This window comes from Stegostoma tigrinum, chromosome 4, assembly GCF_030684315.1.
Source record: "Stegostoma tigrinum isolate sSteTig4 chromosome 4, sSteTig4.hap1, whole genome shotgun sequence".
Classification (NCBI taxonomy): Eukaryota; Metazoa; Chordata; class Chondrichthyes; order Orectolobiformes; family Stegostomatidae; genus Stegostoma; species Stegostoma tigrinum.
The window spans coordinates 79,968,387-79,994,479 of record NC_081357.1 but is presented as its reverse complement, the minus strand read 5'-3'; the positions used below and the strand labels follow the sequence as shown (position 1 = coordinate 79,994,479).

Below are 26,093 nucleotides of genomic sequence, written 5' to 3'. Positions count from 1 at the left end.
AGACCTTCCCATTTAGTGTATAAGTCGTGCCCTGATTTGCCCTACCAAAATGCAACACCTCACATATATCTAAATTAAACTCCATCAGTCACTCCTTTGTTGGTCTAACCTTACTAACCAATCTACCATACGGAACCTTGTCAGACACCTTACTAAAGTTCATACAGAAGAAGCCTACTGCTCTGCTTTCATCAATCTTTTTCGTTACTTCTTCAAAAAACTCAATTAAATTCATGAGACAGGATGTCGCACCCAGAAAGCCATGTTGACTATCCCTAATCAGTCCTTGCCATTCAAATACGTGTGAATCCTGTTCCTCGGAATCCTCTCCAACAACTTATTTACCATTGACATCAGGATTACCAGTCTGTAGTTCCCTGTCTTTTCCTTATGACCTTGCTTAAATGATTAGATTCCCCACAGCGTGGAAACAGGCCCTTTGGCCCAACAAGTCCACACCGCCCCTTGAAGCATCCCACCCAGACCCATCCCCTTACAACCCACACACCCCTGAACACTATGGGCAATTTAGTATGGCCAACCCACCTAGCCTGCACATCTTTGGACTGTGGGAGGAAACCGGAGCACCTAGAGGAAACCCATGCGGACACGGGGAGAATGTGCAAACTCCACACAGACAGTCGCCTGAGGCTGGAATCGAACCCAGGTCCCTGGCACGGTGAGGCTGCAGTGCTAACCACTGAGCCACCGTGCCGCCCTAATGATGGCGCTGGTTAGCCAACATTCATCTCCCGGCACCTTATCTGTGGCCATCGATGATACAGATATCTCGGCAAGAGACCCAGCAATCACTTCCCTGCCTTCCAAATTTCTATGATATGCCTGATCCAGGTCTTGGAGATTTATCCACCTTTATGCACTCTAAGATGTCCAGCACCACCACCTTTGTAATATGGACTCTTCAAAATATCACTATTTCCGTAAGTTCTCTAGCTTCCATAATCTTCTCCACAGTAAATACCTCCTGTGGTTCCATACAATTCTGAAGAACTACCTTGTTATGTTTCTTTGTCTGCAAATCAGAATTAGAATATTAATAGTGTACATTATAATCATAGAATCCCATCGAGTTAGCACCAACCCTGCAAAGAGCATCCTACCCAGACCCTTACCCTATCCCTGTAAACTGGCATTTCTCATGGCTAATCCACCTAACCTGCACATTCCTTGACACCATGGGCAATTTAGCATAGCCAATCTACCTAACCCCTACATGTTTAGACAGTGGGAAGAAACCATATCACCCAGAAGAAATTCGTGCAGACACAGGGAGAATGTGCAAACTCACACAGACAGTCAGCTGAGCGTGGAATCAAACCTGGGTCCTTCAATGCTAATCATTGAACCATTGACTAAACAGGCCATAGATCATAAGTTCATAACATACGATTATCAATAAGCTTTATGGTCAGCATTTATTCCATTCCCATTGGAAATTATTTTAAAACCCTGTAATTGTACAACAATAAACCTGACATTTTATAAGAGATATGAACAGCTACTTTTCAAGGTTTTTAGTCTACCTGCTTCTGTCATATATAAACAGTGGTGTATCCTAGCAAGTGATGTGGCAACATCACTTTGGGATGTCTTTATCTTAAGCGAAAAAATATAACCAAGTCTCATATCACTGTTACCATCATCCATCTGGAATGAAATGTTGAGCGAAAAGGTGTTTAAAAATCAATAAACTATAAACGGCAAGCAAACAATATAGAAAGTATTCCCAAAAAAATACAGTTTCAAATAAATACAGATTGATCCTGAAATCCAACAATGTCTGCAAATTATGACAATGGACAACCTTGAGGTTATCGAATTCATTTCTTACTTAAAGCAGATAAGTGCATGGTGACAGCAGGTATAGAAACATTCTTTTTATATAATGGAATCCTCTTTTATCAACATTTATAATTGCCGAAAAGCCATTCAGTCTCTGGGATTGAAAGCTTGCCTAGCTGTATTATGGAGATAATGAGATTTATTTATCATTATGGATACTGGATAAAGTGATGCACAACTGCAGGGAACTACCAGTCAGATGGGGTGGAGTGCAGGAATTGGGGTTCTAAAATTGTGTGTGTTAGCCTGAAATCATGCTGTTTCTAAAGTCATAGAGCCATACAACTTGGGAACAGACTCTTCGGCCCAACTCATCCAAACTGATCAAATTTCCCAAACTAATATAGTCCCATTTGCCCGCACTTGGTCTATATCCCTTTCAATCCTTTCTATTCATGTACCTGTCCAAATGTCTTTTAAATGTTGTAACTATACCTACATTAACCACTTCCTGTGGTCGTCCACATGTGAAAAAGGTTTTAAATCTTACTCCTTTCACCTTAAAAATATGCCTTCTAGTTTTGAACTCCCCCACCCCAGGGAAAAGGTCTTTGTTAGTCACCTTATCTATGGCTTAGTGATTTTATAAATCTCTATGAGACCACTCCTCAACCTCCTATGCTCCAGAGAAAAGAAGTCCCAGGTTATCCAGCCTCTCCTTATAACTCAAACCCTCCAGTGCAGTAAAATCTTTGTGAATCTTTTCTGCACTGTGGATGCAGAAAATGCTGGAGGCAGATATTTGGGCTTGCTACGAGAGATGGAAGGAATAGTTCTCCTTTTCCTCTGTTTGCCCTACTCCGTGCTTTAAAATAATCTCCTGGTTCTTGGAACTTCTTGCATAATAGCTGTTGGTATGAAACTAAAGTAAAGTTTCGCAACTATCAGGGAGCTAAATCCAGTAATATTTGTAGAGATCATGTAATGCAAAATCACATGGTTACATGTGATCACAAAAATCATGAACTCAAATCCTCAGGACGCTTCCAGCCAGAGTTGCAATCCATACTCAGTTGCTGATTAATTACTAAAAACACAAATCTAGCTCTGAAGCATTTTGAACATTATCATATACAGGATAAGGAAGTGTGGTTCCAGAATAGAGATCTGCAAGATTTCCCCCACCTCCTCCTTTGCTTGGGATTTGTCAGGTACTTCAAACTTAGAGCAGTCGTCACATCCTGTGCAGACTGCCAACATAGCAGTTGTTGGGATCGGGACTTCCCTGTCGTGATAGAAAACTACCTTGGGATGTCAATGAACAATGAAACCAAGCATCCAGACAGTGAACTGAAATCTTATCCTGCTCTCAGGGCTCCGGAATGATCAATCCCATGATTTGACAAAAAAAGGACATGCTGCAATAGTAACATTTGAGTATCAGGATATTTGGCTGATCCAGTTTGCTTTGTTTGTAATATGTACTTTGAAAATAAGGACATCTACAGTCAAAGTACCCATCATTCATCTCTGTTGAATGGGCCTAATTTACAGATTTCACTATACCGAGAAAAATTCAAAAACTACATCCTCTGTACTATTAATGCCCTCAATACAATGGGTGTTATTCTGTTCTCTTTCCAAAATTTTTCCGGGTCGGTTTCCATATTTTTAAAAAGAAGTGGGTCTGACATTATGCAGCTAATAATAACCATTGCTTAAAGTTCAAAAATTGAAATATATTTCTTAATTACCTACCTACAATTTCATTATCACATTTAAATAAATTGTGCATTTAATCAAACATAATTCATTTTACCCTTATCACATTTCTGTTCAGTTGGATTAACTCCTTTTAAATAGTAATGACATATTGAGAACTCTGTTGTCCTTTTCACTTATGTTGGGTTATATTGACTAAATTACCATGAACAATTTTTCAGTCTGTAGCCTGGACAATTAATATTACTTTTTATTATTCACTCATGTGGTGTGGACATTACTGACTGTCCTAGCATTTATTTCCCATTTCTTCTTCACACTTCCTTATTCTGTATATGATAATGTTCAAAACGCTTCAGAGCTAGATTTTGGTTTTTAGTAAATAATCAGCAACTGAATATGGATTGCAACTCTGGCTGGAAGCGCCCTGAGGATTTGAGTTCATGATTTTTGTGATCACACGTAACCATGTGATTTTGCATTACATGATCTCTACAAATATTACTGGATTTATCTCCCTGATAATTGCGAAATTTTATTTTAGTTTCATACCAACAGCTATTATGCAAGAAGTTCCAAGAACCAGGAGGTTATTTTAAAGCACGGAGTAGGGCAAATTTCTGATTGCCCTTGAGAAGGTGGTAGTGAGCAACCTACCTGAACTGCTGCATAGAATCATGGAATCCCTACAGTGTGGAAACAGGCCCTTCGACCCGACAAGTCCACACCACCCCTCAGAGCATCCCACTCAGACCCATCCCTCATAACGCGCCTCATCTACACATCCCTGAACACTGTGGGCAATTAGCATGGCCAATCCACCTAGCCTGCGTATTTTTGGACTGTGGGAGGAAACCCACACAGACACTGGAGGATATGCAGACTCCACACAGACAGTCACCTGAGGGTGGAATTGAACCCGGATCCCTGGTGCTGTAAGGCAGCAGTGCTAACCACTGAGCCACCGTCCATGTGCTGTAGTTAGATCCACAATACTGTTAAGGAGGGAATTCCAAGATTTTGACTCCCAACAACGCTGAAGAAATGGTGATATATCTTCAATTCAGGATGGTGAGTGGACTGAAGGGAAACTTGCACTTGGTGTTCACATAAATCTACTCTCTTTGTCCTTCTAAATAGAAGTGGTTCTGGTTTTAGAAAGTGCTGTTTAAGGGTTTTTGGTGAATTTCTAAAGTGCATCATGTAGACGGCCCACACTGCTTCAGAATGTCAGTGGTGGAGTGAGTGGATGTGGTATCAATTAAGTAGGCTGCTTTGTCCTGGATGGTGTCAAGCATCTTGAGTTTGTAGAGCTGCACTCATCCAGGCAAATGGGATATATTCTGTCACTCTCCTGATTTGTTCATGGTTGATGGTGGAGAGACTTTGGAGAGTCAGGAGATGAGTTACTTGCTGCACGATTCCTAGCTACTGAACTGTTCTTGAAGCCACAATATTGATATGGCTAGTCCAGTTGAGTTCTGGTCAACAGTACCTCCCAGGATATTGGGGATAGTTGGGAAATCAATAGTGGTAATGCCATTGCATTATGGCTGATGCTTCAGACTCTCCTTTATTGGAGATGGTCATTATTTAATTATCTTTATAATACAATGAATTTTCAGGCAGCTGAACTGTACCTTAATATGGATCTCATTAAAGACGCCATTGACTGTTTCATAGGAGGGGAAGAATGGAACAAAGCTAAACGTGTGGCAAAGGAGCTCGATCCCAGGTAATGACTTTATAAGTTGCAAAATATTCAGCACCATGAGTACTGTAGAATGATCAGAAGTCCATAATCTCATTATGAGTATCAATTTTAATGAAATAACCATTGTCTAGATTTTCTGCTCATTGATTACAAATAATTAGAATTCTTTCCCATGGGAGTAAAGTTTACTTAACTTCTTAATTGTCTGGGGGTAAGCCACAGCTATTCCAATGAGAAAAATGCAAGCATGAAGAAAACTGTAACTTTAAATGTTTTTGAATTACAAAACTTATGGCTTTTTATGAGATAATAAAACTGCAGATGTTGGGCTCGGAGATAGTACAGTGTGGAGCTGGCGGAACACAGCAGGCCAGGCAGCATCAGAGGAACAGGAAAGCTGATGTTTCGGTTTCGGGCCCTCAAGAAGGGTCCTGATCCAAAATGTCAGGTTTCCTATTCCTCTTATGCTGCCTGGCTGCTGTGTTCCACCAGCTCTACTTTGTGTAATCTTATTTAAGGCTTTTTAAACTATTTTTCTACTTTATTCAATTAATAGAAATGTTTTAGGGCCATATAGACAGTTATATTCCACAGTTTATTTGTGGTACGCACATGAAAGGACAACAATTTTTGAGATTTTTAAGTTCATGAATATGTTTGATTCATATCAACGAGCAATATGTTACTTTAAATTAATTCTATATTTCTTTGTACTAGTTCATTGGTCATTTGATTTCTCACTGTTTATTTTGTTGATCCTAAAACTTCATGACGCCTTGTACTGTAGATTGTGTGTCTAGAATTAGTGTGGTATTATTTTGCAATTATTATCTTCACCAATGCATTATTTTATATATCATGTTATAAAACAAAAAAAAAGAATTTTATTAATATGTATTTCAAAATGTCACTTTTTTTAACCACAACTCTAATATAATTCTGTACTGCTGCAGAGAAGTACAATACTAAAGTCAAATAATGAATCTACAAGAAATGAAGCGATTGATGTATCTTTTGCCTTGCTTCCATTAGCCAAAAAGGCAATCGAAGTGTGATCAAATTTTTTTTCCCGAAACCTATTTAGTCTTAAAAGTGGGTTAATTTTGTAACTGAATCAATTTCAATAACAGCTTGACAAAATTCAAAGATGAATCTTATATTGCTAAAGTGTATGTGACTTTACAGTACTACTAATATTGAGACAAGATCTAATAGACTCAATTTCCACTCTTGGACATATGGGCAAAAATGTGTTTGTAAACTTCATTTCTAGTGATGCCACAGTCATTACTTGATTCCCTGTGGGCTGACAGTAGTGCAGGTATTGCCCCCTGTTGGCACACAGGGAATCACTTAATTTGTTGCTTTGCAGTAGGTCTATGGAAACAAATATTTCCCTCAAAATCTAGGGAGTCATAACTATAACAGTGTTGAAGGCTGCTGTGACGTCTGAGATGTAATTTTCAAATGAAATGTTGAATTGCAGCCCAGTACTGCTCAGGTGAATGTAAAATATCCCGTGGAAGATTTCACCATATCCTGGACACAATCGATCCTTTAACCAAGACCACCAAATCAATTTTTCGTATTTATTGTAAATGACGGAGTTGTGCTGCTTGTAGTTTGGCTGTTGCAGTTGTGTAAGAAACACTAGTAGCTATACTTCAAAGCTGACTCATTAGCTGTGAAGTGCTTTTGAACCTGAAAGTGTACAAGATCCTATTTAAAACTAAGTGCTTTCTTCTTCCCCTCCTTATTTTGTTATCAGATATGAAGACTATGTTGATCAATGCTATAAGGAATATTTGAAAAATCAAGGCAAAGTGGATTCAGTAAGAATTTAATTTGATTTGCACCACAAACTGATATCACATACATTATTAGACATTCCATTAATCTTGATACAATGTCTAAATATCAAAGTAGTGTTTGCTTTGGATGTTAGATTTGTGTTTCTTTTTCCTATGAGAAAGAAGTTATTGAAGGGATTTAAAGAAATAAATACTTTGTAAGTTTATATGATCTTAATTCCTTCTGTTCCGTGATCTCTTTATACTACGGGTGCATTTTAACAAATTGTGAACTTTGCAAGGAACCTTGACTCTTACGAGTACATGGCAGATGGACTTCAACCTGGATAAATGCGAGGTGATGCATTTTGGACGGTCGAATTTGAAAGCTGAGTACAGGATTAAGGATAGGATTCTTGGCAGTGTGGAGGAACAGAGGGATCTTGGTGTGCAGATACATAGATCCCTTAAAATGGCCACCCAAGTGGACAGGGTTGTTAAGAAAGCATATGGTGTTTTGGCTTTCATTAACAGGGGGATTGAGTTTAAGAGTCGTGAGACCTTGTTGCAGCTCTATAAAACTTTGGTTAGACCGCACTTGGAATACTGCGTCCAGTTCTGGTCGCCCTATTATAGGAAAGATGTGGATGCTTTGGAGAGGGTTCAGAGGAGGTTTACCAGGATGCTGCCTGGACTGGAGGGCTTATCTTATGAAGAGAGGTTGACTGAGCTCGGTCTCTTTTCAATGGAGAAAAGAAGGAGGAGAGGGGACCTAATTGAGGTATACAAGATAATGAGAGGCATAGATAGAGTTGATAGCCAGAGACTATTTCCCAGGGCAGAAATGGCTAGCACGAGGGGTCATAGTTTTAAGCTGGTTGGTGGAAAGTATAGAGGGGATGTCAGAGGCGGGTTCTTTACACAGAGAGTTGTGAGAGCATGGAATGCGTTGCCAGCAGCAGTTGTGGAAGCAAGGTCATTGGGGTCATTTAAGAGACTGCTGGACATGCATATGGTCACAGAAATTTGAGGGTGCATACATGAGGATCAATGGTCGGCACAACATTGTGGGCTGAAGGGCCTGTTCTGTGCTGTACTGTTCTATGTTCTGTGTCTAGAAATTGCAGAAATCATTGGCAACATCATTTGGTCAACAGCGATGCTGAGGTGATTTCCACTGACTGAGCAGATTGTTGGCCTTCCTGTCATGGACAGTCATCACGGACAGAAATGGTGGAAAAGAATAGCACAGAAGACATGACCCATTTTGTGACATCTGCTAGCTATATTCTAGTATATTACTGTTTGTCTCTTCATCTAAGTCATTAATTAGGTTGGAAGCGGTTGAGCCCCTAACACTGATCCTTGCAACACTCCAACAGTCTCAGCCAGCCAGCTTAAAATGCCTGTTTTTGCCTGCACTTTGCCCCCTATTCATTAAGCAGTCCTCTATCCATCTGATATTACCTCTGACTCCATGAGCCCTGATCTTGCTTATTAATGTTTTATCTGTCTCCTTATCAAATTCCTTTTGGATGTCCAGATATATTATACCTACTGGTACTCCTTCACTTAACCTACCCTCAGTCTCCTGAAAAATCTTCAATAAATTTGTCAGTAGGTTTTCTCTTCAGTAAAATTATGTTGACTTGTTCTAATAATACTATGCTCCAACTGTGCTGTTAAGAATTCCTTAATAATCATTTCTGGCATTTTCCCAATGGTGGTATTTATTGCCCATTCCCAGTTTCCCTTGAGAAGGTGATGATAAACTGCCGTCGTGATCTGCTGCCATCTGATGTAGGTATATTCGTAGTGTTGTTAGGGAGGGTGTTCAAGGACTTTGACCCAGTATAGTGAAGGGACATTAAAATGGCTGCAAGTTGCGATGGCTTGTGACTTGGAGAGGAACTTGCAAGTGTTGATGTTCCCAGGCATTTGATGCCCATATCCTTCTAAGTGTTAGAGGCCATGGGTTTGAAAGGTGCTCTAAATGCTGGTAGACTTCGATACATACTACCAATAGATAATCTCTTCTGCCTTAAGTGTGAGTTCTTGCCAAAATGAATGAGTTAAAGATCTATTCTGAAGTCTCTGCCTGTCTCATTCCATTGCGAGTTTGAATTGCTGTGACAAAATCTTTGGAAATAATAGGAAGAATTCAGGTGTAGCACAACATTAATAATTCAAAAGGCTACAAACTTTCTGATTGTGGTGAAACTGATCAGAAACCAAATTATAAAGTGCAATGCCACTGTCCCAGCTAAAAGAGTGCTAAAATTATACAGGCTACACTGTTGAAAGTTTTGCACATTTTAGCTTTGAAGAAATTTTGACCAGCATATAATTAGCTTTTCCAGATGGATTAGCGAGAGAGAGAGACTAGGGACATGGAATAGAAAGAAGTGAAGTAAAGCATTCATTTTAGTTTTGTTTCACCCAGCCTGGACTGGTGGTTTCTCCATATATTTCTCATATTTTTTCTTTTATACCTTTTTTCAGCTGGTTGGAGTGGATGTGATAGCTGCACTTGACATGTATGTTGAACGAGGGCAATGGGAAAAATGCATTGAAACTGCTAATAAACAGGTAGAACAGAAATATCTTTGTAAGAATCTTTCTATAATATTGACCAAAATTCCATTAAATGATAAATGTTACATTTACATCTTTTAATATTTTTAAACATTTTGGCATTTAATTTTAACAGAAAGAAGTGCGTGTTTGTTTATATAATACAAAATTCTCTTTCTTTATGTAAATGACCTTCAATCTGAAGGGACTGGAAAGTATTTTATTATAGGGCAATGCTTTTTAAAAGCATTGATAAATACTACCCAGGGTAGATGTTTATACAAAAATGCAGTAAGTTCTTTCAGAAAGTAGGTCATCAAAGTTATAAGTTTTATAGCTGTAAACATACCCTCTGAGTAGACTTATCCCACAAAATAACAAAAGTTCCAGTTTAAGGTGAGCCAAAGTTCATGACCTGTAAACTGGTAGAGTTTTACTTGTGTTATTGTAATGTAATTCTGCTAATTAAAGCCATGTAATTAAAGAAATCATTCTTCAAAGACTTCCTAAATTGAGCCAGCAGTGTTATTTTTATTGCAATTCGATTTTTATCATGGCATCAGTGTTTTAATTTCATCAGTTTCTGGGCCCCTGTTCTTGATTCCATTTAAAGTAATATCAGAGAGTGTACTTCCTGTCATATTGTAAAAGAATAAAAATAAAAATTAGTAATTACTCTGTGAAAATGACTAGAACAGTTTCAAATTATTCCTCAAGAAACCATTCATTCAAAAGACCTTACTGTTTCATTTAACTTTTGCACCATGGGTCCTGGAAGGCAATTGATACTTATTGTGGTAGAAGGCCTGTTCTGTCTAGAAGGAGATCGTCTGGGTAGAGCTCCAAGATGTCACAGTTATTAACCTTTTCAACAAAGGGAATAATTCAGACTGTGGTAACTACAGGAGAATCTCCCTGCTGTTGACCATCGGAAAAACCACTGTCAGGGTCCTCCTCAACTGTTTAGTCTCTGTAACTGAAGAATCCCTCCTGGAATCATAGTGGCCACGAAGGGGCACAACGTACATGATATTCACTGTGCAACAGCTGCAGAAGTAATGCAGAGAAAAGAACCTACTCCTATACATGGCCTTCTTTGACCTTACAAAGGCCTCTGACACTGTGAACCGGGATGTTTAATAAAGCGTCCTTCTCCATTTTGGCTGTTCCATGAAGTTTGTCTGCATCCTTCATCTGCTCCACAATAACATGGAAGCCGTGGCAATAACAAATGGCCCCACCACTGACCCATTCCTCGTTTGGACTGGTGTCAGGCAGTTATGCATTATCTCCCCCAATGCTATTTCTCAGTCTACCCTGCTACAATGTTTCACCTCACTGCCAACAAGCTCCCGTTTGGAGTGGGGCTTACCTACAGAACCAATGGAAATTATTCAACAGCCGCTCCCTCAAACCAAAACCAAAGTCACCCCAACCAGTGTTATCAAACTGCAGTACATGGATAATGCTTGCATATATGCAAACTCTGAGGCTGAACTTCAGACCACCTTTACAGAGGCATATGAGAGCATGGGCCTCACCCTTAAAATCTGCAAGACAAAGGTCCTCCACCAAACAGGCCCAGCATTGCAGAGTGAACCCTTGATCGTCAAAGTCCGTGGGGATGCTTTAGAGAATCTTGGTTGCTTCCAATACTTTGGGAGTGTCTTGTCGACCAAAGCAGTCATGGTGAAGAGACCCTGCACCGTCTGCAGTGTACTAGCACAGCCTTTTGCCGCCTGAGGAAAAAGGTGTTCAAGGACAACAACATCAGATTTGACACCAGGCTCATGGTAGACAAAACTGTGGTGGTTCCTGCCTTCCTAAATGGCTCTAAGATGTTGATTGTCTACAGCACACGCCTCAAAGTACCACCAATGCTGCATGTGCAAGAACAAACAAATCGCTGGGAAGACAGAAGCACCAACACTGCCATCCTGGACCAGGCCATCATGCCCAGCATGGAGGCATGAACACCCTTCATGGGCTGTGATGGAGTGAACATATCATCTGCATGACCGATACGAGACTTCCCAAGTAGGTGCTCTACTCCCCAATTCGGAAATGGCAGTCAAGTCCCAGGTTGACAGAGGAGATGCTTCAGGGGTTTCCTCAAGGCCTCACTGGCAAAGTACAGCATTCCCCCGACACCAGCAAATTACTGTTTTTAGACCGTCCAAAGTAGAGGAGAAGCATCTGGGAAGGTGTCGAGTACCTCATGACTTGCTGTCAGGGACAAATTGGAAGCCAGGCGAAAACAGCATGAGGAGTGCACTGCTACACCAACACCCCAACTATCCCTTTCCATGACCACGTTTTCCCCAAGCGTAGTAGTGTCTGCAGAAGCTGCATTCGACTGTACAGCCTCCCGTGGACTCACCCTGAGAGTGAAAGAGGGACTGCCAATGATGATAGTGGTGTAGGCCAGTTGAGCTAATTGGCTTGTCTCTGTGCTATAGATTGTGCATTATTTCAGGTCTTTTTAAATATATGCTGAAAACTTAGTGCCAGAAACTTTTATTTGTATCCACATGTATGAAATACCTTTAAGTTTTCTGTATTGAGTTTCCAAAAGCTTTGACTGTATATTAAATCCTGCATTAACTCTCCTGTTTTAGAGTTACAAAATTCTCCACAAGTATGTGGCTCTATATGTTACACATCTTATCAAAGAAGGTCATACTGAAAAGGCCTTAAATCTGTATGTTCAACACGGCACTCCTGCCAATACCCAAGTAAGTGAAATCAAAGAGGAATTCAGTCTTCGTAAATTTTTTCAACTGTTTTCTTGAGAGGTGTTATTGAATGAGTGTTAGCTGTGAAAACCATTTCTATTCAATTCTAAAATAATACTTCAAGGGATTGCAGGATTCATATCAGTACTTGTGCACTGTTGTTTAAAATATCTGGGACTATGAATGAAAACTAGAGAATTGTTCCCAAATTACCCTGGACTATTGTTTCGAAAACTTTACTATGTGAAATAGTCTGCTGGAAATGACAGCATTCAGCAGCAGTAGGAAGCAGACAGCTTAGTAATGGAAAATATGAATCAAGTTTTCAGCCCAAACATATAGTGCAGAAAGAAAAATAGGAATTTTTAACTCTCTATACCTAAAAGAAACTGGATGGAACAGGAGTAAAAATACAAGCATTGCTCATGCTTTCCTTCGCTGGCTTTTGGCTATTTAACTCGGGCAGCAGCCCAGTGAAGAGATGTAAATTGAGATCCTGCGATGTGCATAGGACCAGAGAATAATTTTAATGGCGTACAAGGTGCAGCATCCATCGTGGATATTATAATAGAGTCATAAACACTTGGCTCAGTAAAACCAGCAGGCCAGTCATAGAGACTTGTGAAAAACCAAAGAACAATATAACAGTGGAACACACCCTTCAGCCCATCAAGCCTGCGCCAGTTCCTAATCCTTATTTTAGACCCTTTACTTATTGATGTGTAATTTCTATCCCTGTGTTTGCCTGCCACTCATGTGTATATCAAGATGCACCTTAAACATTGCTAATGTGCTTTTTTCCACCACCTCCACTGGCAGTGCATTCAGGCACCCATCATCCACTGTGTAAAATATTTTCCATGCATCTCTTCCCCTATACGTTCCTCCTCTTGCCTTGAACCTGTGCCCTCTTTTAGTTGATCTTTTCAGTCTGGGAAAAAGCTGCTGATTATCCACCTCATCCATGCCTCTCAAATTTTGTAGACTTCTATCAGGTCACGCCTCAGCCTCCATTGTTCCAGTGAAAGCAATCCAAGTTTATCCCATCTCACCTCATACCTAAAACACTCCAGACCAGGCAATATCCTGGCAAATCTTCTGTGTACCCCTTCCAAAGCATCCACATGCTTCAGGAAATGTAGTGACCAGAACCACACGCAATATTCCAAATATGAACTAACTAATGTTTCATACAGCTGTAACATAACTTGCTGGCTTTTATATTCCATGCCCCAGCCAATGAACGCAAGCATAGTGTATGCCTCCTTGAACATCTTATTCACCTGTGTTGTCACTTTCAGGGATCTGTGGACCTTTGTGCCCAGATCCCTTCATATGCCAGGGCTTCGAAGGGTCTTGCCATTATTGTATAATACGGACCTGAATTTGATCTTCCAAAATGCATTGCTGTCATTTGTCCGAATTAGATTCCATCTGCCATTTCTCTCTCCAAATCGTAATCTGTCTATATCCTACTGTATTCTTTGACAATCCTCCTCACTGACTACAATTCTGCCAATTTTAGTGTCCTCCGCAAACTTATTAATCAGATCATCTATATTTTCCTCCATATCATTTATATATATTACAAACAACAAGCATCCCAGCACTGATCCCTGCAGAGCACCACTAGTTATTGATCTCCATTCTAAAAATCACCCTTTCAGTGCGACTCTGTCTTCCATGACCAAGCCAGTTCTTTGTCGATCTAGACAGCACATCCCAGATTCCATGAGACTCTTCCTTTTATACCAGCCTGCTGTGGGGTACCTTATCAAACCTCTTACTAAAATCCATGTAGACAACATCCACTGCTCTTCCCTCATCAATCATTCTTGTCACCTCAAATAATTCAGTCAAGTTCGTGATACATAATCTTCCACACACCATCCCTTGCTGCCTATTACTAACAAGTCCTTTAGCTCTAAATGTGAATAAATCTTATCTTTAGTATCTTCTCCTACAGCTTCCCCATCACTGATATCAGGCTCATTAGTCTGTAATTACCTGGATTATCTCAGCTTCCCAACTTAAAGGAACAACATTGGTAATTCTTCAGTCCACTGGAACCTCGTCTGAGGCCAAAAAGGATGCAAAGATATCTGTTAATGCCCCAGCTATTTCCTCCCTTACCTCCCACAGTAGCAATAAATAACTGTTACAATTATTTTTCCATTCCTAAACACAGCAAGAGTGCTCCTGTGGATCTCTCAAAGTAATTGTCAGTCATGACTGCTTATCTCTCCTTTCCTACTCTAGGTTTGCAAATTCCTCCAGAGCTTTCCCAGTGACATGCATCAATCCCTGCAGGGAAGCCAGTAAGCTTCCTGATATTTCCTGGCCAGAAGCTGTAAACTACCTTAGTGTATCCCTGCCATTTAAATAGATCAAGCAGAACCCCCAGACCATTGCACACTTACATCTCAAATATTTTGCCTGTGTGTTTTTTGTTTCAATGATAACGTGCTTAATGAGTCATACTACTGTTTTCTGCTCCTAAAGTTTCTATGTAAGTCTTTGAAAAATGGAAAAGATTCTCAAAAATTAGTATTTTTTCATTGCTTTAGTTTTGTGATCTGTTTCACTCTTTTTATATGCAGAATTTTAACATATACAAACGGATTTTTATGGATATTATAAACATGCCAGATAAAAATACTGCAGATGCATATAGGACATGGGCTGATCTTCGTGATGTACTCTTCAATCTGGTAAATGCAACAATTATGTATATGAGAAAAATAATATTGAAACAAATTGTGATTTATACCAACATCTGGATGTCAGAATGTGTTGCATCATTGTTCTTTATTCTTGGAACTGGATAGAAATCCAGACAATTAGAATTAAAATTGTTCATTATGTCAATTTTTGAAAAAACCTTTTCAAGTATTCTTTGAACATAAATCCAGAGTAAAAGACCATGGTGAAAATATTTCAGAACAAATGCCTTTTTTATAAATAAAGGTGAGATCGTTTTCATCTCCTCCTATAAAGGAAAATGCTGCACAACACGATTGTCTTGATTGTAGTTCGGCTATCTCGACTTCAGTTTGAGCCCAGATGACAGCCTCCTCACATAATAATATTCTCAACTCTGATGTAGTTCACATTTGTGACCACTTCCCAAGGATAATTTATTCTTTAAATATAACCTGACATTTTTTCTGCTGTTTTTGTCCTGAACTAAAAATGTGCAACTTGACAAATATGTGTTTAATGATGTAAAATACAGCATTCTCAATAACATAATTTAACTTAACGATTGGAGTTTGTTTTATGTAGTTATTTAATATTTTTGTTAAATGGCCTTTCCTCTTCAAAAGCAGAGGCCTGGAGTTCAGCCTTTTGCCCAGAACTGTGAGCTGAATTTAGATTGGGCTACCTAATCATGTGGAGTGTGTCTAATTTCTCAGGATGAATCAGTACCATTCAGTCAGCTAGTTTGAGAATTATTTGTTAGTTTTTATCAGCTTTGGGATCAAAGCTTTTATTAAGAGGACATGTTTCCAAAAATTTTACTGAGTGTATTTTAGTTTCTGTATGGAAAGAAGATGAATTACATTCCAATTACACAAACATTAACAAGTCAAGAAGTGAGGCTGGAATGTGTGAGACTGGTGGGAGAAAGAGAGATGGAGGCAATGACGGGAAGAGATCATGTGTTCTTATTTTTATCATGGGATGTGGGTATTACTAGCACGCCCATGATTTGTTGCCCATCCTAATTGCCCTTGATTTGATGGGCTTGCTAGGCCATTTCAGAGTGCACTTAAAAGTTAATCCCATCGCTGTGGATCCATGGCCACTAATAGGCCAGAATTGGTAAGGTTGGTAGATTTATTTCCCTACAGGGTATTTGTGAAACAGTTGAGTTTTTATAACAATTGACAGTGGCTTCCTGACCACTGTTACTTAGACTAACTTTTAATTCCAGATTTATCCCTCCAGCTGCCATTGTGGAATTTGAACCTGTGTCCCCAAAGCATGAGCCTGGTCCTGTGGACACTACCAGTCTCGTTCTAGTTTGTTGACAGTTGCAAAACCACAATATTTATGGCAATGAGACCAAAGTTCTAATATTTGTGAGACAACAGGAAAAAAGAAAAGGATAGACATAGAGACAGGCAGACAGAAAATTTTATTTTGCATTCTAACTTCTTTTATAAAAGAAAGATTATTAGAATTTTAAAGGCAAACGAATAGAAAAGGCAGATAGGTAGGGAAGAGAATTTAAATGAGAAGAAAGGTCTTTGCATTATTATAAAACAATAGAGTTTGAATGTTTTTCTTGTTATCTTTATAACTTATTTGACTGTAGGACAGGACTTCCTTCAATAAGTTCAGATTCAAGGTGTATACTAGTTTAACATTCTGATATTCTAAATTATAAATTTAATAACCAATTTTTTTTAGATTTACTATTTGCTTCATCTGTTGGTTTAGCACCTATAAAGGGGAGATGTGAGGTCCACTCCTCGTCCACCAACCTAGTTTTGTATTTGGCTGCAATGACAATACTTTCCAAGACACTCCTCACCAATTTCACTTTGTTGTCTTCCAAGACTTGACTGCGTTTGCAATCTTACAGTTTATTGTGTAATACTTAAGTCTGCCTATTCAGTAACTACTCTTTGTTCTGATCATTCCCATACCATTCCCACCCCTCCATCCCACAATGAAGTCAAAAATATGACCTACTTAAGGTGTGTCACTATATCTGCAATATTGTAGATAACGCTTCTAATGTAACACTCTCAATTCTGTGGCCTGTTTTGTCTCGATTTGCCCTGTAAATGAAAACGGTGTATCAATTTTGGGTTGCATTTTTGTAATGTTCTAGTGTGAAAATCTAGTTAAATCTTCAGAAGCCAGTTCTCCTGCTCATGAAGAGTTTGAGCAAATGCTGCTGATTTCCCACTATTATGCTACTCGTGCAGCGTCACTGGGAGTCAATCAGCTGGTAAGATTATGTTTATCAAAGTTTATATACTTCTACATCCTGACATTTAAAAGTGACTTCTCTTTTGTTAAGTGCTTTGTTGCTAAACAGTTTGACTTCTAACATCTGCAACGTTTCTGTGAGAAGCATCATTTTTATATTCAAATTCGCAGAACTTTTATAGCTGTAAAACTAAGCTAGCAATTGTCTGCAGTGCCTATTACAGAGTTGTGATTTATAAATTAATAAAAAAAATTATATGCTCTAGATTGATTCTGAAACGGAAAATTTCAGAACTGAAAGAACTGCAGATCCTGAAAATCCGAAACAAAAACAGAAATTGACAAATCTCAGCAGGTCTGGCAGCATCTGTGGAAAGAAATCAGAGTTAATGTTTTGAGTCCAGTGACCTTTCCTCAGAAACTTCAGTTCCAGTAATTTCTGTTCTTGTTGTAGAAAATGTTAGTGTTTTCAATTATGAAATATGCATGAAGAATTGCTTTGATTGCAGGTAGCCTGATCACTAGGTTTGTTTAGAGTAATTGGACTTTTTAGAAGCTATTTAATCAATTGCATGTTTAAACATTTTCAACGACTCTTGACCTCAGGACACGGTTGCAGCAAAATTATCCATCTCTTTGCTGAGGCACACTGACATCATCCCTGCTGACAAAGCATTTTATGAGGCTGGCATGGCAGCTAAGGTATATATTCTGTTTTTACCTATGACTACTTTTAGTAGAGATGCACTGTATTGTAGGGTTGCTGCAAAGCAATAATTCTCGTAATAAACTTTAAAAATAAAAGGAATAAATTACCATGCATGGATATTCTTCACTGAGTACTCAGGAAAAAAATTATTCTGAACTGAAACAGCACTAAAACACTTCACTCATATTTCCAGTAAAGGAAAGAACAGTCTATTGCTATTGAATTAGAAGTGACACATCACCAGGTTATAGCCCAACAGGTTTATTTGGAATCACAAACTTTCAAAACACTTACCCTGATGAAGGAGCAGTGCTCCAAATGCTTGTGATTCCAAATAAACTTTTTGGCGGTACGGTGGCTGAGTGGTTAGCACTGCTGCCTCACAACACCAGGGACCCGGGTTCGATTCCAGCGTTGGGTGACTGTCTGTGTGGAGTTTGCATGTTCTCCTCATGTCTGCGTGGGTTTCCTCCGGATGCTCCAGTTTTCTCCCTCAGTCCAGAAATGTGCAGAATAGGTGGATTGTCCATAGTGCCCAAGGATGTTTAGGTTAGGTGGGTTAGACATGGGAAATTAGGGGAATGGGTCTGGGTAGGATCGTCTTCAGAGGGGCAGTGTGGACTTGTTGGGCTGATCGGCCTGTTTCCACACTGTAGGGATTCTGCCATCTATGACAATAAACTGATGTCATGTGGCTTATAACTTATTCCACCCCAGTCCCAACACCAGCACCTCCACATCATGGCTACTAAATTGAGTTAGTATCTAGCAGAAAGTTAATAAAGGCCCAAATCTTCTGGTCTCTGGATCTCAAGTGACAAGGCATACCCATTGAGAAATTTATCAGGACCAAATGGGAGTCTGAATGCTCACTATGCAAGAATTACTCTGGATGTTTAAACCCTTCATCAAGAATTCTCCAAAAAATTTCCAGCTTTTTAGTTAGAGCTAGAGACTTTGGAGAGATCCTACTGACTTACCTGGATAATTACCTGGGAAATATTCTACTTCCTGGGTAATAACACAGGGGATTCTCCACTACAAACATCCCTGTCATCACTAGACTCTCCATTAAATGTCCAATCTGGCAGCTTCTAAAGCAAGAACTGCAATAAGTCACAAAAATGAATGGAGATATTAAGGCATTCTTTCAATTTTCTTTCTTGCAAGTTTTTACATTTACACAATTTTGGTTACGACGATACTTCAGTAAACTAAAAGATCATTTTATTTCCATAATAAAACAGGCAATTGGTTGGGAGAACATGGCTTTTATATTCCTGAATCGTTTCCTGGATCTTTGCGATGTAAGTCCTCTGATTGATTGATTGTTTAATTTCAGTCTATTATTAATGTCATTTTGAAAATTTTGCTCTGCAATTCAATATAAGTGTAAGTGTCATGGACAAAAGGGGAATGGGGTGAATTTAAATTATGATTGCCTTTCCCCTCTTAAGTTGAGACACAAAGATATTATTTGTCTTTTCTTTTTTACTCTCATTTTTTGAGTTAGACGAAAGGACGTTCCCTAAATCCTGGTTTTCAGATTCCATTTTTTTGAAATAAACCCACAGCAAAACTTTTAGGGTAGATAGGGTTTATTTATTGAAATAAAAATTAAATATGTATGGGAATTGTTTTGCTATCCCACCCACATACACAACACTCAGGAAATTAAAGAAGACAGGACAGAAGAGGAGATAGGTTACAGATTACAAGTTTTGGTAAATCCAGAAGTGTTAAAAATCAGCTCACGTGAGTTACGATTTCCCAGAGTGACTAATGATAGTTTCCTTGGTGACCTGGCTCAGTAAGTTTCCACCTTGCAGGTAAAGTGCAGACTTCTTTCCAAACTGAAACATGGAGACACAGATGAAGAGGCCAAGGCAGGCTGTCTGGAGTCCTGCTCTCCTGCTGAAGGTCAAACTGCAGCTGATTTAGAATTGCAGAATTATGTATCTGAGGCATTCATCCAGCTCCAGTTTCAATCATGTGGCAAGACATTTCAGTTTCAGGAGCTTCCCTGCTCCTCTGATGCTGCCTGGCTTGCTGTATTCCTGCAGCTCCGTACTGTGTTGTCTCTAACTCAAGCATCTGCAGTTCTTGCTATCTCTTTTGCACAATGGATCTTGTTTTTCCTTTTGCCTAGAGCTGGCTGGAAGCAGACAGCTCTCCTGGTGCCCTTTGTGTCAATATTAATTGAATGTTTCCAGAGTGCACGGTGTTCACTAGCTTCTGGAAATGCAACCATTACATCAACCTCATCATTTTGAGTTCAACAAGATTACGTTCTACAAGAAACAGAATTTAAACATGAAAATATGGGAATTAACACAGTCTTTCTTTGCGGTTTCTCTTCATGTCCTCTGGTTATGACTTAATAAAAAATAACTAGCTATTTAAAGCATTGCTGTCATGAACCCAATATTTCTGACCCAAAGGCTATTTTCAAATTGTTTCATCATTTCGGTGGACCACTGGTGTGACTGCCAGAAGCTGCATCAGAGGTGGCATGCAGCAGCCTTATGTTCAAGTCTGCAGTGTCCTTGTTTGGTAGTACGTAGTTCAGTACAACCTGATGTATCACAGATTGACACAGCCAGCATTTCATTCAGGTCACTTTATTAAATAAAATGTAGTATACTGACCACTTCAAGAATGTAATGTGGGCCTGCTTTCAGGGAGAAAACCAGGTCAGGTTTGGGTAGGGGAATTGCAGAAAATGTGACTCAGACACAGGCATCCAACAACTTCCACCAGAGGAATATTGTAACATGCCATCACCCAGATTAGAATTTCTGTGACTGTGCCTCTGGAAATTTGATAGGAGCATGTCGTGTCAGATTCATCCTTGATCCCATTACATTTAGCCATGTGAAGAACAGATTTCAAGAGGAAGTGCAATCTGACCATCTGAATTGCATCCACCAGGTGGGATCTTCCGAAAATAGGGGAGTTTTTCAGGTAGCTGTTTGCTGGGATAGAAGGGTGGACTGGACCTCTGATGTTACCAGGAAGAGACAGTGAAGAAATGGCCGACAGGAAAATAACAATGGCAGCTGGCTTTCCAATCTGAAGGCTGATCAGAGGGCCTCAGCTCTGCACCGTCTTCTGTGCCACCAATATAGAGATCACTGCTCAAGCTGCAAGGGAAGCAGTAGAGTGACGTTTGGTTTTTGCTGGGACCAAGCAGCCAAACCATCAACACACTGGGAACACAGGAGTAGCTGATGAACACTTGAGCAATAGACCTCTATATCCAGCTGTTGAACTTCCCAGGAAGTCACAAACACTGAAAAATGCCAACTGCCAGGAAATTGGTCCCTGATCAAACCTCAGTTGTTAAAGTTGTTTAAATTCATCATCCTCCCTCCTCCAGTTGAGGGACAACTGAGCTGCTGATATTCCTGCTTCTGACTGCTTCCCATGATATACGTACTGGCATATTTAGAAATATACTGCTTTCAGATGATGTTGGTGAGGGACAGCAATTGGACAGGGTCAAACATAGTTTCTACAGATCTTTCAGGATTTTGTTGCAACATTAAGGAAATGGGAAGACAGCCCATTGCATTGGATTCTCTGGCTGCAATTCGATACGCATGAATGGAAGCAGGCAAGCGCAATACCACCCCTTCAGACAACAGAGAAGCACTGGAGGAGGATGATGTGATAAACTGTTTTGAAGGTTGCATATAAATCAAGAAAGGTGAGTACAATTAGTGTCTCACAATCACAGCCACAAAGAATGTCATTTGTGGTTTCAGCAGAAGTCACTTCAGTATTGTGATGCAGTGGAAACCTGACACCCGGCCGGTGGTTCAGTGATTAGCACTGTTCCCTCACAGCACCAGGGACCCGGGTTCAGTTCCACTCTTGGGCAACTATCTGTGTGGAGTTTGCACATTCTCCCTGTGTCTGCATGGGTTTCCTCCTGGTGCTCCAGTTTCCTCCCACAATCCACAGATGTGCAGGTTAGGTGGATTGTCCATGCTAAATTGTCCCATAGTGTGCAGGGATGTGTAGCTTAGGTGGGTTATAGGAGGATGGGTCTGGGTGGGATGCTGCAAGTGTTGGTGTGGACTTGTTGGACCAAAGGGCCTGTTTCCACACTGAAGGGATTCTATGATAAAATCCAAATCTGTGTCACCATCACCTCATTCAACTTTTATACTTTCTCCAAGTTGTCAGGTTGTTTGTCTGACATCCAATACTGGATACACAAAGATTTTGTCATACCTAAACTCCATCCCATAGCTCTAGGCTCCATCCCTATTTCTAGGAACTGTCTGAGGCTGAACCAGGCCGTTCTTGATTTCGGTGCATATTTGATTTTGGGATGTGTCTGACCACATATCTATGTATTTACTAACAATCCTATTTCCATAAAATTGCTTGTTTTCATATCAGCTCAACTCATCTGCAGGTGAAACTTGCATTTATGTCCTTCCACTCCTATGTCTTATGGTCTAAACCCGACTATTCCAAAAAATCTTGGGCACTGTGACATTCTGCATTAAATAAACTTGAAGCTAACCAAAACTCTGCTGCCCATGTTCACCGATCACCCTCGTGCTTGTAGACTTAGGTTGTCTCCCAGTTAAGAAGGCCTTGAATTTAAAGTTTGTCTTCGTTTTCAAATTTCTACATTATCTTTCTCCTTCCTATGCCTAACCTCCTTCAACCCTATAGCCTTTTGAGAAATCTGTGTTCAATTATGGTTACTCTTACATTGCTAATCACTCCACCTTCAGGTGCCAAGGTCCTAAACTTTGCCTCAAATTCCCTAATCCTCAGTATCTTCTAAATCTCTCTTTTGGCCTTTAAACTGTTTTTTAAAGCCTATCTTCTCATAGAATGCCTACAGTGTGGAAACAGGCCCTTCGGCTCATCAAGTGCACACCGACTCTCACAGAGTTCTCAAAGCATCCCACCCAGACCCATCACCCTATAATCCACCTAATCTACAAATCCTTCAACACTATGGACAATTTTCCATGGCCAATCCACTTAGCCTCACATTTTTAGACTGTGGGAGGAAACTGGAGCACCCAGAGGAAACCCATGCAGACATGGGGAGAATATGCAAACTCCACACAGACAGTCGCCGGGGGCGGGGGGATGGAATTGAACCTGGGTCCCTGGGGCTAACCACTGAGCCACCGTGTGCCCTGCTTTGACTGAACTTTTGATCATTCATCTTAATATCTCCTTATATAGTTGGTTGCTAAATTTTGTTTGATAATGCTCCTGTGAAGCACTTTGGATGGTTCTGTGATGTTAAAAGTGCTTTATAAATGTAAATTGATATTGTTTTTGTTACCTTTGTTCTTGCCTTGAAGTTAAAACCCTAGATACAATAGGGCCTGTGAATAAAATAGTCTTCAAAGTAGTGACTAAGGATTATCATAATGTTCTTGTGCATCTTCTATTTGCAGGCAATTGAGGAGGGCAATCTTGATGCACTTGATCATTCTGATTTTCAAGATACAGATATTCCGTTTGAAATACCTGTCCCTATAAAACAACATATTTTGGTAAGTTCAAAATATAATTCCCTTGGCTTATGCAATATATGATATGTCTGTTGGCAAGAGTATCCTGATTTCATATTTGTACATTAGATCTGAATTCTGTATTGAAATTTCTTTATGAAGTTTTCTTTCCCAAATGCAGCTTTAGTCTGTTTTTGAGTGATAACAGCTCTGTTGAAAAAATGCCCAGTTTGAACATTATTTGAATTGGGTGACATGATTTTGGATAAATTGGGGAATAAAATGTCTTTAGAACTGAAAACGCTTCACTGAAGCAAATATTTTTGCCCTCTGTTTCACAAATGAAATTATTTGGCATTTATTGTTGCTATTTTCTCTGCAATTCTTAGCAATCCACAACTATGTTGTGAACAACCCATTTGTATTTAATTTTAACCTAATAAAATGTGACAAGAAACGCCGCAGAAGTATTAGCAGACAAAATTTAACACTGAACCGCATCAGGAGAACCTTGAACAAGTTATTAAAAACTTGGTTAGAGGTTAATTTTAAACAACAGCTTAACGAAGGTGGCAGTAGCTTAGAAGGTTAATTCCATGAGGGACTTCAGCAGTTGAAGACAGAGGTGCCAATGGTGGAGGAATTAAAGTTAGAGTCCCGCATATACTTCAGAGAGTTGTATATGTTCAGGAGATCGCGGAGATAGGAGTAGCAAGGATGGGAATACTACTACAATGTTGTTTGATTAAAGGTCAATGTAGGTCAACAAGCATACAAGTAATAGTGGAATGGAACTTGATGCAAGTTAGGTCAGAGACAACAAATCTGTGATAATCTCAAGATTACAGAGGGTGGAGTGCAGCCAAGTGCAGTATTAACAAGGACATGTATGAGGATGTCAGCAACAAATAAACTGAGACAGAGCCACCTTAGTGGTACTAAAGATGCAGAAGTTGAGGACCTTTTGTAATGGAATGGTTATGTGGTCAAATATTCATTTCAGAGCAAAGATTTGATATTCAAAACAGTGTAAATTTGGATCGGACATGGGCAAGGCGTGCAATTTTGTGCCACTGGTCTTCCTTACCAGTTCAACACCATGATTCTGATTCTGACCTATTTTGAATGAGGACATCTCAGGATTGGGAAGCAGCTGGCAGCTAAATGAGGCTAATTGTTGTAGCCCTGTTCCCGTCACCAACTGGAATTTTTAATCAGTAATATAGGTAGCTAAGCTCAGGACAGGCAGAAAGTTAGACCCAGTAGATTACGCCATAGATGTATGATGGCTTCTGGGCCACAGCTGCAGCTCCTGGATATCCCTTGGAGAAGTTGACCTTCCAAAGTTGCGTCAGGGCAACCATGTGGCTTCTTAAAACATAAAAGTAAACTTGCTTTCACTGGCTCCTTGCAGCCTCTGACTTCAGGTTGACAACTTTCACAGTGGGTTACTGATCTTTGCATGTTAGGGTATCTTCCACTGGTGCTCCAGTGCTGGGAGCCCATTTGTCTTCCATTATTAGATCTGAATTAGCTAAGGATCTGAAAATTCCTGTGGGTGTACTTAATAATATACAGTGTATGTTTGAATTCTCATTTTTGGTTCAGAATTGAAAATACAACCACAAAGCTGTAACCAGAATCTGGTTCTGCCTCAGATTAGCTGTGGAACCAGTTGGAGTTGGAATTGGTTACGAGGGAAGAGAGCTTGTGTTGGGGCTGCCTTCAGCTGCGTAAGCTTAAACTCTGGATTTTGGACTTGATTGGCAGCTGGAGCCGTTGTTGTGCATTGGGAGGCAGATGACCCAATGTTTATGTTTATTGAAAAGTAGCAACAAGAAATAGCCAGCTGAAACTATTGCTGAAATTTCTTTGAGACAGCTTCCCCTATCAGGGTTATCATAGGTACCTTTGTGACCAAAATGTATTTGTATATTCATTGAACCCTTCGGGAAAGACTATAGAGAACCAACCCCGGCTTGGAGTCTACTTGCCTGATTTGAATTTAATCGGTTAAAAGTTAGTAAGATTGATAGTTAACAGTTCATGTTACATTGCCATACCAATCATCCTTCAACCACACAGCACTCTGTTTTTTGCTTTTAGACTGTTCCTCCCTTTCTGAATTTGGTTTTCTTGCATTTCGGTCCTGATATGCCAAATAGCTTCAACTTCCGTTCCACATGACCAAGCAAATTTTGTTTTTCAATTGACTGGTGTTCTGAGCCAACTGTGGCTGATCAAAATAGACGTAATTTTCCAAGGAACTGAATGTTGAATTTCACAATTCCTTGCATATCAAAAGTATTTAAATGTTCTTGTTTCCACAGGATGATAAACGTGAGGAAATTAGGGACTGGGTTCTCACTGTGTCAATGGACCAACGAGTTGAACAGGTCCTACCACCAGATGAACGCGATACTTACGAAGCCTCTCTATTAGCTGTAAACACTGGGATCCAGTCTCTTCCTTGTATAATGACAGGTATTTGTTATTTTATGCTAAGAATAGTTAGGGGTTAGTTGCAAGTCACATTATGATCAGGGATGATAAAGAAGAGAACTAGAACAATAATTTCTAGTCCAGACATTGAACAATCCTCAGCCA

At 39.7% G+C, this 26,093-nt stretch overlaps 1 protein-coding gene across 6 annotated transcripts in view; it reads left to right on the top strand.

The window, feature by feature from the left end:
• The window catches only part of ift172 (intraflagellar transport 172), a 182,322-nt gene that overhangs the window by 145,740 nt on the left and 10,489 nt on the right, over positions 1 to 26,093 (top strand). For 5 of the 6 annotated variants that reach the window (XM_059645467.1, XM_048530809.2, XM_048530807.2 and 2 more), the window contains 10 exons: positions 5,151 to 5,260; positions 7,008 to 7,071; positions 9,532 to 9,618; positions 12,222 to 12,338; positions 14,939 to 15,049; positions 17,182 to 17,301; positions 17,889 to 17,984; positions 19,239 to 19,298; positions 23,430 to 23,528; positions 25,817 to 25,970. In XM_059645467.1, the coding sequence (XP_059501450.1) occupies positions 5,151 to 5,260; positions 7,008 to 7,071; positions 9,532 to 9,618; positions 12,222 to 12,338; positions 14,939 to 15,049; positions 17,182 to 17,301; positions 17,889 to 17,984; positions 19,239 to 19,298; positions 23,430 to 23,528; positions 25,817 to 25,970 (1,018 nt within the window). Of the gene's footprint in view, positions 1 to 5,150; positions 5,261 to 7,007; positions 7,072 to 9,531; positions 9,619 to 12,221; positions 12,339 to 14,938; positions 15,050 to 17,181; positions 17,302 to 17,888; positions 17,985 to 19,238; positions 19,299 to 23,429; positions 23,529 to 25,816; positions 25,971 to 26,093 lie in introns of those variants that run through there. The other variant, XR_009445692.1, reaches the window with a different exon arrangement.